Source organism: Musca domestica, unplaced genomic scaffold (genome assembly GCF_030504385.1).
Source record: "Musca domestica strain aabys unplaced genomic scaffold, Musca_domestica.polishedcontigs.V.1.1 8, whole genome shotgun sequence".
Classification (NCBI taxonomy): Eukaryota; Metazoa; Arthropoda; class Insecta; order Diptera; family Muscidae; genus Musca; species Musca domestica.
This window is the reverse complement of record NW_026712409.1, coordinates 8,315,012-8,330,859: the sequence shown is the minus strand read 5'-3', so window position 1 is coordinate 8,330,859 and position 15,848 is coordinate 8,315,012. Positions and strand designations below refer to the sequence as shown.

General features: G+C 33.8%; 3 protein-coding genes across 7 annotated transcripts; 2 read left to right on the top strand and 1 right to left on the bottom strand.

Annotated features, from left to right (window-relative positions):
• The first annotated feature begins 625 nt into the window (after positions 1-625).
• LOC101898806 (small ribosomal subunit protein bS16m) lies at positions 626-1,747 on the top strand. Of its 2 annotated transcripts, none has more exons than XM_011293414.3 (3): positions 626-727; positions 1,174-1,318; positions 1,388-1,747. In XM_011293414.3, exons 2-3 carry the CDS (start codon positions 1,193-1,195, stop codon positions 1,682-1,684), a joined length of 423 nt encoding a protein of 140 aa, XP_011291716.1. In that variant the 5' UTR covers positions 626-727; positions 1,174-1,192; the 3' UTR covers positions 1,685-1,747. The 2 variants fall into 2 exon arrangements, with proteins under 2 accessions (XP_011291716.1, XP_058986772.1); XM_059130789.1 differs by having other exon boundaries at positions 669-749.
• A 472-nt stretch (positions 1,748-2,219) lies between these two features.
• Positions 2,220-14,792, bottom strand: LOC101898111 (receptor expression-enhancing protein 5). Of its 3 annotated transcripts, none has more exons than XM_005174769.4 (4): positions 14,557-14,792; positions 4,962-5,194; positions 2,766-2,865; positions 2,220-2,675 (listed from the first exon to the last, which is right to left on the bottom strand). In XM_005174769.4, exons 1-4 carry the CDS (start codon positions 14,696-14,698, stop codon positions 2,602-2,604), a joined length of 549 nt encoding a protein of 182 aa, XP_005174826.1. In that variant the 5' UTR covers positions 14,699-14,792; the 3' UTR covers positions 2,220-2,601. The 3 variants fall into 3 exon arrangements, with proteins under 3 accessions (XP_005174826.1, XP_005174827.1, XP_058986771.1); XM_005174770.3 differs by lacking the exon at positions 14,557-14,792 and adding an exon at positions 10,378-10,894; XM_059130788.1 differs by lacking the exon at positions 14,557-14,792 and adding an exon at positions 5,259-5,394.
• Positions 6,986-8,003, top strand: LOC101898631 (dynein regulatory complex protein 8). 2 transcript variants are annotated; one of them, XM_020036193.2, is made up of 4 exons: positions 6,986-7,138; positions 7,210-7,447; positions 7,511-7,721; positions 7,940-8,003. In XM_020036193.2, the coding sequence occupies exons 1-4, from the start codon at positions 7,126-7,128 to the stop codon at positions 7,949-7,951; spliced, it is 474 nt and encodes a 157-aa protein (XP_019891752.1). In that variant the 5' UTR covers positions 6,986-7,125; the 3' UTR covers positions 7,952-8,003. The 2 variants fall into 2 exon arrangements, with proteins under 2 accessions (XP_019891752.1, XP_011291597.1); XM_011293295.3 differs by having other exon boundaries at positions 7,787-8,003.
• Positions 14,793-15,848: the final 1,056 nt, after the last annotated feature.

Here is a 15,848-nt window from a genome sequence, read left to right as displayed (position 1 = left end):
AGTAAAAACTAGTAAAAGAGATCGTCGCATTTCTATATGTTCGTTTAATTTTTGTAATTTAGAAAAAATTGCAGGCTCGGGAACATTACATTTATTATTTTTGATTTTTGTTATCATGAACAACCCTATGTGTGTTACATCATTCACTCACAATTAATATGTTTTTTCAGCTTTAATGCGAAACTATTTAAAAACGGCCAAACGTTAGTTGAAAGTTCATGCCGTGTTCATATGTAGCAGACGACAAACCGGAAGTTTGTAAACAAAAAACATAAATTAATTGTGGATTTTGTTTCGACTTAAGAAATATGGCAAAGTAGTTTTTTCGTTCAATCCATAGTAGAAGAGTGACACAGGTTATGGGACAATGAACTATTAAACCAATTTTGGAATTGAAAATGTTAAATGAAAAATTATTATTATTTGTAAAAATTTATGAAAAACGCAAATCATAAATCTACTCATATTTAAAAAAAAAAAACATTTTAAAATTTTTAACATATCAATGTTCTCAAGCGTTGACGCATCTACCTATATTCTTCTATCATGGTTCAATCAGTGAACAGTAAACTAAATATTGGCGAAAGTTGAGCTTTTATAACCCTATCGACTATTGTTTTGTTGTGACTTCTGTATTTATTGGGCATTCCCTTTTTGTTCGTTGTTTATTTTTAAGCGGCGTAAATTTTGTCATAGGTCCTCTGTAGTCTGGTAGAAATTGATTGCGGTACGTGAAAAATCGTAAAAATGTATTAACTTTTTATTATTAAAATTAAGCTACTGAATATAATTAATAATTGTATAAGTAATTTAATAGAAGAGACAATTAAAGACGTATGAAATATTTTAGATGCTTGAAATTGAATTGAGGTTATGTCTGGAGTTGTGTTGTGATTTAACATGTCTCATTTGCATCCCAAATTACTAAGTAATAACAACCCATTAGTCTGTTCTTCAATGAAAAGTCTATGGAGGTCTTCCATGGGAAATATGGCTCTTCTACAGGACCTATGATGCTATGGGTTTCCTATAAAAAAAACAATTTGAGAAGATACGTTGGTTTTTTTTTTTGAGAAGACGTGGAGAAAACTTGTTTCCCTATCAAATTTTATAACACGGCTTTTATATATTAATTATATTGTATAAATAATTAATTTTGTTTATTATTTTCAGCTAAAATAACACAATCACAATGAATATTGCACCATTATCCCCTGCGAGTGGCATTGGTCGCTTTTATAAGAAATCTGCCAAAATAATACGTTTCGTAAGACAAGGATGTACTAATCGGCCTTTCTATCATATTGTTGTCATGGAGGTAAGTTTGAAGAAATGAGTTCACTTGCAAAAAGAAAACCTAATTTAACTATGATTATCCTCCACATAGCGCCGCAAAAATCAACATCAACCTGTTATTGAACAAGTTGGCACCTATGATCCCTTACCAAATCAATACAACGAACGTTTGGTCTCATTTAATTTTGAACGTATACGTTTTTGGTTGGGGAAGGGTGCCCATATGTCTACACCGGCTGCTGAGTTATTGGGAATTGCCGGTTTATTACCCATCCATCCTCGTACATATATGACGGCGTGGCGTAATCGAGAAAAGGCAGCGGCGGCAGCAGCTGCTGAACAAGATAATCCAACGACTGGGGGCAGTGATGAAGTAAAAACAAATTAATTATTGTTTAACATGTGTTCTTGTTATTACTAGTTTTTATTAATAAGAGTAAATATTACAAAACACCGCGTTGTTTTTGTTGGTTTGCCTAAAACTAGATCTTAAATATTTAGCATGAACTCTCTTCAGTAGTTTTCCCAAGAAGTTCAGATTTTCAATAGGCGAACTCATTGATGGCAACCACTATTGCCTTGTAAAATCGAATATAGCTATAGAGGGTATATATCGTTTGATACGATCAAAAAGTGCCTCAGAAATAATGGGTTCAGACCCTAGATCTCTTTAAACGAAATCCTATATAGTCGATCGGTCTGGGTGGTGAGCACGGAAACTCACGTAGGAAGTTTCTTATTTCATCCAATCTTGGCACATCGTAATATTATTATCAAACTTAAATAGAGTTCAGGAATGGGAAATATCGGCCCACTCCTTCTGGTACCACCTTCCAAGTTTTCGATTCCCTTCCGGATAGCCCTTGTTGTATCAGCCATGCTGTTACACCTGACTGTTTTGAAATAATAAAAAAGAAACCATATACATTTGTCTTCAACATTTATTTTTGTTCTTGTGTTTCATATTCATTCTCTCCATTTGCATGCGACGTCTTAATGGTAGTTTTATATTATCAAAATAAAGTTGTTTTTTTTTAATTATAATTTTAATTTAAAGAAACATTTAAGATTAAATCTGAGGTTAACACGAAGACACATATGTGATGACACATGATTTCCAACTACCGTAAAATTCCATTACCAAAAATTAAATAAAAAACCGCGCCAAGGTAAAATGGAGTAGTAATGCAGCAATTGCTCGCAAACTACTTTTCTCAGTTTTTACTCTGGCGCTTGTGTGTGTGTGGTAGGTCTAATGAGTGTGAAGGAGGAGGTATGTTTTTGTTTTAAATTTTTCGTTGAATTTTATTCATTCTTCAAAACGGATCCAATATTTTTCTTAGCCTGGCCAATGGCTTTGTCTATCGCACTGTCAACAGCTGTAAACAAAAAATACAAAACACAACATTAATTAAACAGGTCGGTCACTCACTCGCAAGTTATTTTGGGAATTTTAAGTTTTCAATTACCTTGATGATGTTTGAGGAAATATGGGCGCACAATGCGATTGTAGATGACATAAGATCCATTCTGTTCAGAGGGCAACATGCACCAGATTAGGAATCCACACTGCAATAATAAAATATAAAACAAATGTAAATTAATTAACATGTGTGTGATTAATTGATATCTTCAGTTGACAAACAATTCTCAAAAGAAGAACAAATGTCACACGTTTGTCGCGAAACATGTGATGACCGTTTGGTTTGATGTTATCAACAACAAAAGGTTGTCTTTCTGGCAATTAGAAGAATAGCGAGAGAATGTCTCGTGCCGCTAAAAAAAAAAAAAAAAAAAAAAAAACAATTTGCTTGACATGAAGAATGTGGTTTGTTTTCGATAAAAAGAAAAGAATTTTCATGGTATACCAGATATTTTTGCTGTTTTTAAATTAGGTGTATATCGGCCAAAAGTTAAGAAAAGTTAAAACACAACATTGGAAAATAATCGGTAAAGCTCCAGTTCTTGGTTCTGGAAAACTCATATTATTTATTTGTCCCAAATAAATGAAGCGCCCGATTTCCGTATTTTCTATACAAATAAGCTCTCATATCAGTTTTCCCTTGCTAGCCGGCAGATAAATATCTACAGTCAATTTTTATACTCCCAGCCATATGGTACGGCCAAAACATGCCTCATTGAAATAACAGTATTAGACTCTAGATCTCTTTGCACCAAATCCGTTTCAAGACATTTGTAGTCGATATAGCGATGCCCGCCTGGCTGCCTTGTGCGCACAATAACTCTCGAAGATAGTATCCGATTTGATCCAAACTTGGTACATCGTAATATTATTGTCAAACTTAGATCGAGTTCGGAGATGGGCAATATCGGTCCACTCCTTCTGGTACCTCCCACCCAAAATGTCAACATTTTCAAAGAAAATATTTTACTGCATAGAAAGAGAAAGAATAATCCGATTTGTCTCCAACTTTGCAAGTCCTAATATTTGAACCAGTGCTAGGTTAGGTGTGAAAATGGACAATAACGGTCAACTCCATCAAATACCTCCCAACAGGATATATATAAAATTTGATGTAATTGTCCGATTGTCTTCAAATTATACGCATCACAATATTTTTATTAACTCAAGAGTTATTTAAAACAACCACAAAATACATCCCCCACAAAGGATCAAAGTTTTGAATAGCCAAAACGATTATAAAATCCGAAATAAGCATCCGGTTCTCTTCAGACTTCACACATCCACTTATTTTTACTAACACAGGATATGTCGGCGCACTCCTTCTGGTACTTCCCCCACAAAGGGTTCAAAATTTTTGAAAAAAAAAAACTATCATAAAATACGACATAAGCATTCAATTCTCTTCAAAATTCACACATCCAAATATTTTTGCTAAGGCAAAAGCTGTTGTGAAAATGATACATATCTGCAAACCCCTTCTGACACCTCACCCACAAAGGGTCTCAATTTTCAATTCTTTTATCTGCCATAACATGCGAAACAAGTCAGCAATTATTTATTTCTCTAAACCAAAAGTCTGATATGAATAGGGAATTTATCGGAATTTATGATTTGGATATGAATGTTCGATTCTCTTGTAATTTTGCCTATTCCAATATTTTTGCCTGTATTAAATGAAGTTTGAAAATGCAATACTTCGCTCCACTATATCTGGTACCTCACGAACATTTCAATATATTCTTAAAATTTTCATATATCTCGATAGTCCAAACGTGGCACGTCACAATTTTTATATCATATTTACTTTTGTCCGATAGAAAATAGACAATATAGACTTGTAAAGGTATTTTGACTCTAAGACGATGTTTGAAAACTTTTGTTTGAGAATCTTCTAAAGAAATCTGGTTTCCAAAAAAAAATCTTGTAAAGGTCTTCTGTTTCAAAAATGACCATGTATGAAAAGGTCTTCTGTAACAAAGTAGATCTGGTGGCAAAGGTCTTCTGTCCACAAGATATTGATGTATCTAAAAACATTCAATATAGGTACAGCCCCTTTATAACTGAACACACAAATTGCCAGAATTTTGAGTATAGACAATGAGATATTACATTTTCGGTTATTCCTGTTAAACACATAAAGGCGACAGACGATGTAAGACAAACAACTTTCTACTTTTGTGTATGTAGCAAACGATATATATATTCCGCAATTGTAAAAAAGACAAAAACAACAACTTACCTTAATCAACCAGTAGAATGGAATGATGGATGTCAATATAACCGAGAAATATTCAATAATTGACATGATGCCATAAGTCACCCAGTATGTTAGCCATTTGGTGTCATCCAATTTTGTGCTAGATTCAATGGCATGTATCGAAACATAGGCAGGATAGACCACACCAATAATATTGCACAGCAATTGAGCTCCATAGCCAAAGATCAAATATAATGCACAGAAGCCAGCGGCACCTTTAATGGGAAAATAAAAAAGGTTAAATAATTAATAAAATCAATATTAAACAAACAAATTCACCATATTGTGCCAGAGGATTTTCAACAAATATATTAATTAATTTATTTTGCAATTGTTCAAACATATTTTATTTGAAGAAATATATATTTATCCTTAACTAACAACTTGTCTGCTTGCAGTTTCAATAATACTGGTAATGATTTGCAATGAAAATGTGTGATTTTTTTCAAAACTTCTCCACCCAATGACTGTTTCTTTTATGCGGTCAACTGTGTAAATGTTGTCATAAATTCGAAACAATTGTGCGGTTTGAAATAACAAAAAAAAAAAAAAAAAATAAGAAAAAGAAAAAACGAAAGTACAAATACACAATTCTAAAATTAAAATTTAGCTCTTGGTAATTTTTATATTCGCCTGTAGTCTTTTGTGGGTACTGCGGCGAGTACTTGCGCCGCAGCAGCATAAAAAATGAGACATAGGTCGGTCTTGTGACAACAAAACAAAATCAATCATTTCTAAGGAGTATAATTTATGCATCATTAAATATTAACGCGATTATGTTATAGAAATTGTTCGTATTAATTAAATACACAATATAATTAATTATGATGCATATTGTTTTTGTAATACTTTATAACAGATCTTGAGTTTACAGAAATATTGAGATGTGTCAAGTCTGAATGGAAACGGGAGTTAATTTCGTGTTTTATGAACTACATGGATATTCAAAATTTTGACCCCTTGTGGGACAGGTACCAGAAAGAGTGGATCGATATATCCCATCTTCACAGAAGATGTTGTGTTAGTATAATTAATGGGATGTGTGAAATACGAAGATAACCGTAAGCTTATTTCGGAATTTATAAACGTTTTGGTTATTCAAAACGTTGACCCTATGTGGGGGAGATACCGGAAAGAATGTTCTAATCTCTACCATCTTTATAACAGATTTTGAGTTTATAGAAATATTGAGATTTGCCAAGTCTGAATGGAATCAGATTTTAATTTCGTGTTTTATGAGCTGAAGAATATTCACAATTTTGACATCTTGTGGGGGAGGTACCAGAAAGAGTTAATAACAATTTTGCGTTGTGTGTAATTTGAATAGAACTGAATGCTTATTTAGGATTTTATGATATTTTTTGTTACTTAAATTTTGATCCTTTGTGGGGGAGATACAAGAAGGAATGGTCCGATCTCTTTGTGGGGGAGGTACTTGATGGAGTGAACCGATATTGTTTATTTTCGCACATGACCTAGCACTGATGCAAATATTAGGATTTGCAAAGATGGAGCAAAATCGGATTAAACTTTCTCTTTCTATGCAATAAATTATTTTGTTTGAAATTTAGAACTTTTGTGGGAGAGGTACCAGAAGGAGTGGACCAATATTGCCCACCTCCGAATTCGATCTAAGTTTGATAATAATATTACGATATACCAAGTTTAAACCAAATCGGATAGTCTCTTCAAAGGGTTATCGCGCGCACCAGCCAGATAGACAGACGGACGGACATCGCTAGATAGACTCTAAATGAACTGAAACGGATTTAGTCCAAATAGACCTAGGGTCGGAAGCCGTTATTTCGATAGGACACGTTTTGTCCGTATCAAAGGATATATACCCTCTGTAGCCATATGGCTGAGGGTATAAAAGGGTTGGGTGGTGATATCATGGGTTATTGAAAAAAGGCAGGAATAACCCCAGGCGGTTTTTATTTAAAACGAACAATAGTGGAATCATTTAAAATCAATTTGTATAACAAACTTCTGCCTGGAAACATTGTTTACCATAGCAACGAATTACCTGTCTTGGTTTCATACACAATTATTTGACAAACATTATAAAATTCAGTATGAAATTAAATTCCAAATTATAAACAGTGTAATAAAAATTGTAAGAAAAAAATAAAAAAAAAATCTGAAAATGGAAATGCCAAGTAAGTGCACATGCATATATTTTAGAAGTCAATAAAGTACCCTATTCAATCCAATTTCTTTTAAAATCCAGTACCAATTGCCAACGATTTGGAAAAACGAATTTCCGATGCATTTTGTATTTTTGACCATCATGGTGATAAGACCATTGATGTACGCGAAGTTGGCACTGTGTTGCGTTTCTTGGGTTGTGTGCCGACTGAACAGGAAATAAATGAAATAATTACGGCCACAGAAACCGAGGACTCCAGCGGTGAGGTGCACTTGACAAGATTCCTACCGCATGTTACCCAGCTGTTAATGGAGCACAAGTAGTGAAACAAAATTCAATTCAATTCACTCAAATTAAGTAACGAAAGTGTGCCCCATTGCAGAATGGAACCAGCTGAACCGGAAAAATTGCTAGAAGCATTTCATGTTTTGGATCCCGAAAATCGTGGATGGCTTACCAAAGATTATCTAAGTAAACTAATGATGGAAGAGGGTGAACAATTTACCCAGGAGGAATTAGATGAAATGATGGCTGTTGCTGTCGATCCCCTAACTGGCAATATACCCTATGAATTCTATCTAAATCAATTGATGGTAATCATAATTATTATTATTTTATATCTTTGTCCTGATTGTATTTATGTGCATGGCACGCTTAGCACAAACCTAAAGATTCAATTTACGAGATTGCCGATAGAATTCAAGCAGAAAAACTCAAATCAGCAAAACCTCCTAGAATATCAAGAATTTCCAAATTTGAAATTAAATGAGACTAATGTATTTCTTTTCTTTGTCATTTAATTTTGTTACAGGTCTATCTTTAACAACAGCAGATTTAAAATATAGGTACAAAATAAACGTTTCTATGACACAAAACAAATTTATAATTTTTATTCTTCAATTTGTTGTGGTGGGAAGAGAATAGTGAGGGTTAAAGCTAGTCTGCAATCGATGTAAAAGAAAAGTATGGGGATGAATAAATGAGGAAAACGTAAGGTTTTTTTCGCCACTCTCTCACAAATTTATTAAAGGTGTGTACTGGGACTTATGAACGCTTTGAATTCATGTCTGGTTTTAGAAAAAAATTGGGAAGCGGTACCGGTTGCTGTAACTTTTTTCCCCATCGGCGTGTTTTTCACTGCCCTTTTTCGCCGTAACGGAGGACGGTTTTTTGCCTTTTCTTTGCCTCTGGTAGGTGCCCCAGTTTACGATACTCTCACTTCACCTCGAGCGGTTGTTAGGGGGATTTAGTCACTTTTGGAGTTGATCTCTTTAATGAGCTTGGTGCTTCAGCAAACAATGTGTTTTTATGTTCGCTCGTCGTGACTACCTACTGCACAGAAAGAGAGAGGAAAACCCGTTTTTGCTCCAAATTTGCAAAATTTTGAATAATTATAACTCTTATGGAATGCGATGTATGTGTCCGATAGTCTTCAAATTACACACATCACAATATTTTTATTAACCCAAGGTCTGGTGTAAAGATGCAATATATCGGTCCACTCCTTCTGGTACATCCCCCACAAAGGGTCAACATTTTAAAAAATCATGAAGCTCATAAAACACGAAATTAATATCCGATTCCATTCAGACTTGACACGTTTCAATATTATCATCAATACAAGATATGTTATGACGATAAAAGAGATCGGATCATTCCTTCTGGTATCTTCCCCACAAAGGGTTTTAAAATTTTGAATAACCAAAACGATCATAGATTCCGAAATAAGCATTTGGTTCTCTTCAAATTACACGTATGACAATATTTTTATTAGCCCTAAGTCTGGTATGAAGATGGGATTGGATATCAGTCCACTCCTTCTGGTACCTCCCCTACAAAGGGTCAAAATGTTGAGTATTCACGAAGCTCAGAAAGGCATGTCCCAATATTTTCATCAATACAAGAAATGTTATAACAATGGTAGGAATCGCACTCTTTCTTTTGGTACCTCCCCCACATAGAAATTTTTGCTGACACAAGATCTGTTGGGAAGATGATATACATCTGCCAAAACCCTTCTGGTACCTCACACACAAAGGGTCACAATTTCAAATACTTATATCTGCCATAACTTGCGCAACAAATCAGCGATTCTTTGCAACTTGCTATATCTAAATATTTCTCTTAACCTGAAATCTGATATGAATATGTCATTTATCGGAATTTATGATTTCGCATATAATTGAATATAAATCTTCGATTTCCTTCAAATTTTGCAATTATTTTATCTGTATTAGATGAAGTATGAAAACGGAATACTTTGGTCCGCTATATCTATATATTTCCGCATATTCCAAAAAATGTGCACATATCTCAAGTAAAGTACAAGAAGTAGTCGATATAGTCCAATTGTGGCACGTTGTAATATTTATATCAGTCTAAGGTCAGATACGAATTCATCAATATTGGGCAACTGATTCGGAGCATACCCCATAAAGGGTCAACAGTTTGAATAATTATAAGTCAAGGCTGGGCAGATCGGAAAAACCGACTGATACTATTTTATTTGTTTTTTATTTCACTTCGTCTCTACGTGGGTAGGTAATATCGACAAATAGTATTGCGCCTATCGTTGTGGTACAGTTTGATTCTTCGAATTGTTTTGATTTGATAACAAATAGTTTTAAATGGTAAATATATGTTCACCCCGTCCACAGATGTTATCGAACTTTCATAAATATTTAAGATGCTTCTTACGGAAAAATGTACTGTCATCAGATATAAACTCGTTTATTTTTTGTTTGTTCTTGAATTGTACTTTAAAGTACCATGCTTCCATTGTTTGCATTTCGTATAATGATAGCTATGCCTTTTTTTATATTACTACACAAAGAAAAATCTACGAAATTCGTTGTCATTTTAACGAGGAATCTCATGACAAAAGATTAAAGTTCATCTTGTAACCTTTTCCTCTCTGCTGCTATTCGATAAAATTTTTTATGGGTTTTTTTGCGTTGTAAACTATTCTCGATAATTGCCTTTTAATAGCATATACCTATATGGCTAACGTAAGACAAAATGAATGAGTTAATGAAATCATTGACATGCATGGATACACCTGTTACGGAATGTTACTTTTTTTCTGCTTCCAGTTGAGTAGCAGTATAAATATTTGAGTGATTTGGCAAAACAACAATGCAGGCAGTAAATTTTCAATAAAAAATATGCCCAATAAAATCAAAATAACTAACGACATAAACACAACACACATTGTTACTGTCACCATTGACGGGAGGAGAGCAAACTTACCCAAACCAATTTTAACAATTGCCACGCTATGACGGTGTTCTTTTTCTTGTTTCTCTTTTATACTTTTCCATATATAATCCCATAGCCACATTTGGAATTTATTCTCAGCCTGAGTCGGTTGCAAAGGGTTATGAACTTGTGTTAGATTGCTCGGCAATTTTATACGTCACTAGTTTTATTTTTATGAAAATTGTGACCAAGTCAGACACCAGGGGAAGACAATGTTCGTTAAACGAAACATCAACAACTACAAGACTAATAATGGTGATGAATTGAGATAAAACAAAAAAAAAGAACAAGCACTCGTTGAAATATGTGTGTATGATGTGGAGTCTTCCACGGTTTGTGTGAGTAATCGATAATGTGTTCGCAATGACTGACTGCTGCTACGGCTGGGTAGAAAAAAGGCCACGACAACGTTTTTGTTTTTGTGCGTTTTTTTAAATTTCTTTTAGTGAAAACTTATGTTTTACGTTGCTTTATTTTATCTTTGCGCCAATGGAGGTTCCATAAATATTTTAATTGGCGATCCAAGACCCAATAGAGCTGTTGAGTTTCTGTCAATCGAGTCCGTAATACACAATTGTTTATATTGAACAGCAAACTCTTATTCTCTCTATCTCTCTCTTCCCCCAATTCCCACAACGTTGGAAAAATGTAAACAAAGATAATTTCTTTGTACGATGGGCAACTGGAGAGCCAAACTAAGAGAGAGTGTGCGAGCATATACCACAAAGAAATGAACAAAAAGATTTTTCTTTCATTTTCTACACTACAATAAACACAAAGGGAGAAAGAAAATACAACACCTTACAATTGGTCAATCCGACCTATTTTAATTAAACAGGTGTGTGAAGGATTTTCAAATCAAAAACTCCCAGAATCAGGAGGATATTTTAAATTCTGCACATTTATAGAAAATTGTTCGTGATATGATCTTATACACGTTATGCCTCCCGATTTGAGGCAGTTTGGAAGTTTTGAGGAGGGTAACACACGTCCACGCAAAAAACTAGGTTGAAATGTGGGGCTACCCTGGGACTGGGCAGAATTTTTTATCGTAAGTAGATATTTTTAACCTGCTAAATGCAAAGTATTTTATTGTGTGGTTATTTGACCATTAGGTATCATTTAAAAGCTTATGAAAATACCTATCCAACTAGTGAAGCGGTTCGGGAGTAGTTTTTGTGCCGGAACTTTTTGAAAAGCTTACAAAGAGTCAATAATGTACAAAATATGGGGTGATAAGAAATATATACATTATTGTCTACACTCTTGCCTTGTTTGTTTTGTATTTTGTATTAAATTTAAGAATTTTTCATAATTGCTTTGTTTCGATATTCCTGTTGGACACACCACATTATAAATCCCACACCCGGCTATTTACAAAAAAATATAAAATTCAGAAAAACTACAGATCACGTAGCCGGTGTTTGAGAAAGTCAATTTTGCATTTAAGAACTTTGCTTAGGTTGCTTCGTTTCGACCCATTAAAAAGTTCCGGTAGCAACATAGTATCAGTCGTTTTTGCCGGCAGATATATACCCTCAGCCTTGAATTATGATTATTTTAACTGTTGACCCTTTATGGAGGGAGGTTCCGAAGCAGTTTGCCAATATTGACCAATTCGTATCTGGCCTAAGACTGATATAAATATTACAACGTGTTGATTTGGACTATATCAACTAATTCCTATACTTTATATGAGACGTGTGCATATTTTTAGAAAATGTGGAAATATACGTGAGGTAACAGATATAGCGGACCGAAGTATTCCATTTTCATATTTCATATAATACAGATAAAATATTGGTATGTGCAAAATTTGAAGAAAATGGAACATTTATATCAAATTGTATGCGAAATCTTTAATTGTGATGAATATTCATGTCAGATTTCTGGCTAAGGAAATATTTAGATATGGCAAGTTGTAAAGAATCGCCGACTTGTTATGACAGATAAACGAATTAAAAATTGTGACTCTTTGTGGGTTAGGTACCAGAAGTCGTTCGCAGATATATATCATCTTCACAACAGATACCCGTTATCAGAAATATGTGGATGTGTGATATTTAAAGAGAGTTGGATGATTATTTCGCTTTCTTTGAGCGTTTTGTTTTAAAAAATCTTGATCCCTATGTTTGGGAGGTACCAGAAAAAATGGTCCGATCTCTACCATCTTTATAAGAGATCTTGTGTTGATGGAAATATTGAGATGTACCAAGTCTGAACAGAATCGGATATTTATTTCCTGTTTTATAAGCTTTATGGGTATTCAAAATTTTGAACCTTTGTGGGGGACGTAACAGAAGAAGTGGACCGATATATTCCAATTTTACACCAGACCTTGGGTTAATAAAAATATTGTTATGTGTGTAATTTGAATGGAACCAGATGCTTATTTATATTCAAATAATATATACCCTATCTAGCCATATGGCTGAGGGTATAAAAAATCGGTTCACTAAATCGTATTTTGCATCCGAATTTTTGGTTAAGGGTAAAATACGTACCTACGATAAAATTTTACAATGAAACGAGCATAGCCCCTCAACTCAACTTGCTCAATACTGATCCACCACATTATATTCAAGCTCCCTTAACTCCAAATTAAATTGTTTTAAGAATTTTTGCACTTGAATCTCAATTCTTGTTTGTTATGGCTAACTATTCAATTAATAACTTTTTTTTGTGTTAAAAATAGAATCATTACTCAGAATTGTTAAATATGAAACAAATACATATAAAAATGGAATGTACAATTTAAATTAAAACATGGTTAATTAATGTTTTCATATCTGAGGATAACTTGGTCGGACAACAGGTTGGAAGGAAACAAGTGTTTTAAAATATGTTGAAAATGTTTTTTAAATCCAGATATAAGCGGTGCATAAAACTGGAATCGACAACAGCTGTCATACATTAACTTTGGACGGTATGCCCGGCAGAAATTCCATTGGTCCCTGCATTCTGGTAATACATATGATATGAATTTAATCAGTATTGGAAAATTAATTAATAACCTCTTAAATAGTACTAATCATTTCATAGTATCAAAAAGTTTATTATATTAACAATTTTAAAAAAGTCCAGTTAAATTTAAGGTGACAATCGATTTATGCCAAAACATATTTAAATGGTTTCCACAAAAACGTATAAGTTAAAGCTATTTGTACTATTAGTCATATCAGAAATATTTTATCAATATCGACTCTTATAATAACTGGCTCTTGGTAACGAAATTATATGTTCTAATGTACTAATTGATACAATAGAAAAAAAAAACATGTGATACATAGGTATTAGTATGAATTTTAAGATATGTTGAAGTTCCAAAAGGAAAAGCAAATACAGAAATAAGTTGTAACTATTGGATTGATTGTATCTTTACAGTTTGCCACGTCATTTCGTAATAATATTTCAATCGACTAACCACACACCTCCTTGGAATGGTAAGATTTAGCTTAGAACAAAAAAACTACAAAATATATATTCTAATCAAAAGAAATATCAATATCGAAATAAGATACTGTGAGATTTGAAAATTTGCTCATATAAACATTCTTTCCGATAAACAAACAATGCAACTGATAAGCAACCGGCAAAATAACAAAAAGTCATAAAACAAATAAAATGCAAAATATCAACAACACTAAAACTTGTGTACAATTGATTTTGTCGTATTTCGTTTGACTATTTTGAATCGGCGGCGGGCAGATGCAGCAGAGGTCAAACGTTTCACAAAGCAGCATTTTAATTTTAATCTCACGATATATAGGTACACATATAGAATGCGGTGCTCTAGCTGGTCGACAACAAATATAAAGGCAAAGCAACAAAACAAAAACCCCCTCAGCAACACCGCGCCACGTAGAAGCCGAAGTATTATATGAGAATGTTGGGATGATGCGTGGCAATTTTACTTTCGTTCGAATGCATGGCAAGGGAATGTGGTGATAAACGACATGTTTCTTACCGGCGGCCCTACAGAAAAAAAAATTGAGCTAGTAAAAACGACGCCACTGTGGCTCAGACCTAAAATAAGAAGGATGATGATGGCAATAATTGTCCCAAAGACAACACATAATGACGTAAACTGAGAATTATTCTACTTTTCATGCGACATTTACCCTAAACATTTCCCTTGCATATTTCCACAAATATAAATATATAACTTACCTAAAAATAGATAAAGTTTAGGAATATTTGTTTTTTCCTCTACTTTCTCGAAAACTTTGGACCATGGTTTTGATTGGTCATTCAATGATTTATCCAATATGTCCTTATATTGATCGAAGAATTGTTGTACTTGGGCTGCCATTTCGAATTTTTTTATTTCCAGTCACTAGAATACTAAACTGTAATTTGACAAATTAAAAATTAGTCCAAACGAAACGAATCGAATTGAAGTTAAAGTTTGAAACAGCTGCTACCTTCGTGTGTTAAATGTTGACTGTGTTAATGTATTCACTGAAAAGAACACGTGAACTAGGTCACACAAATGCGTCCCGTTGTTTTAGTAGATAATGAGCTGAACTAATAGCACATTTACATATGCTATAATAATTTCACATGATTTTTTGGGTGGAATCAAAACTTTCGTGCATGGCAGAAGAATACAGGTAGATGCATCAACGCTTGGGAGCATTGATATGTCAAAAAAAATTAAATGTTTTTTCAAATATAAGTAGATTTTTATATACTTTCATATACTACGTCATTCGGAGGCTATTATAATTCGCGTTTTTCAACAATTTTTACAAATTTAAATAATTTTTCATTCAACATTTTCAATTCCAAAATTGGTTTGACAGTTCATTGTCCAAGCAGCTGTGTCGACGCGTCTACCTATATTCTTCTACCATGCTTTCGTGGCTGTACGAAGTGGTGTACGCAGTGCTCTCACAGAAAAAAGTATTTGAAAAAGTAAAAGGACCGAAAAACAACATTGATCAAAACATCGAAATCATGTTGACAATGTTGACGCTACCAAACAACTGATAAAAATAAAAAAGTTAAAAAAATTGTGTTTGCAGATTTTATTGTGAAATTTAGCAAGTTAAATTACAGAAATTTGGCTGGAAAACCATAAGTGACTATCGTTTTTTGTGATACTGGTAGCGTAGCCCGACGTCAAGGAAGTAGACGGAAGAAAACAGCAACATCAGCAGAAATGGCTCGTGAGCTGAACATATCGCAATTTCAAAAAACGCTTGTTACCGTGATACTGGTAGCGTAGCCCGACGCCAAGGAAGTAGACGGAAGAAAACAGCAACATCAGCAGAAATGGCTCGTGAGCTGAACATATCGCAATATTCCATCTCGCAAATATTAAAAAATAAGCTCGGGGTAAAACCATTGAAATTCCAAAAAGTGCTTGAACTTACACTGCAACGAAAAGAAAATAGACTCAAAAGAGCTAAAGAGTTGCTTCGCTTTGCCGAAAGTGGTGAACTGCCGAATTTGGTTTT